Source organism: Sinocyclocheilus rhinocerous, unplaced genomic scaffold (assembly GCF_001515625.1).
Source record: "Sinocyclocheilus rhinocerous isolate Xijiao unplaced genomic scaffold, SAMN03320098_v1.1 C35557777, whole genome shotgun sequence".
Lineage (NCBI taxonomy): Eukaryota > Metazoa > Chordata > Actinopteri > Cypriniformes > Cyprinidae > Sinocyclocheilus > Sinocyclocheilus rhinocerous.
In genome coordinates, this window is record NW_015755691.1 from 1 (window position 1) to 526 (window position 526).

General features: G+C 53.6%; 1 protein-coding gene across 1 annotated transcript; it reads right to left on the reverse strand.

The window, feature by feature from the left end:
- Positions 1–21: 21 nt before the first annotated feature.
- Positions 22–522, reverse strand: LOC107734948 (YTH domain-containing family protein 1-like; the record flags this gene model as incomplete). Its single annotated transcript, XM_016546807.1, has 1 exon — positions 22–522. A coding segment is annotated over one exon (501 nt), but the record flags the coding sequence as incomplete, so codon positions are not given.
- Between the last annotated feature and the right edge of the window lie 4 nt (positions 523–526).

Below are 526 nucleotides of genomic sequence, written 5' to 3' on the forward strand. Positions count from 1 at the left end.
AAAAAAAAAGAAGCAAATTACCTTTCTTACCACCTCTTCCTCCTCCTGCCGTTTCTCGTAGTGTGAGAAGTCATCGAAGATGGAGGTGGTGTGTTTGTAGGTGGCGATGATCTTCAGCACCTGCTTGGCCTTCTCCAGAGGCACCTCCTGCGTGTCACGGGAGTTGGTCACGGGCTTGTTGTCATTGTTCTCTAGGCGGATGTGCCGGAGCTGGCTGTTGGGCACGTCTTTAACAAACAGCCAGTCCACATCGAATTTGCCCTTCCACTTGTCCTGTGCCCAAACGCCGGCACTGGTGCCGTAGTCTACAGGTGAGCGCATCTCTGCCACGCCGCAGAAGTGTCCGCTGCCGTTGACGCTGAACAGCAGATAGACAGGACCCTTGCCGTTGATGATGCGAAAGGCCGAATCCAGCCGCTTGTTACCATGTTCCGTGCTGCACCAGATGGAGTACTTGATGGAGCGGTGGATGTCGTCCTCCGAGTAGCTCTTAATGATGAAAACCCGGCCATTTTTCAGGTTCCAA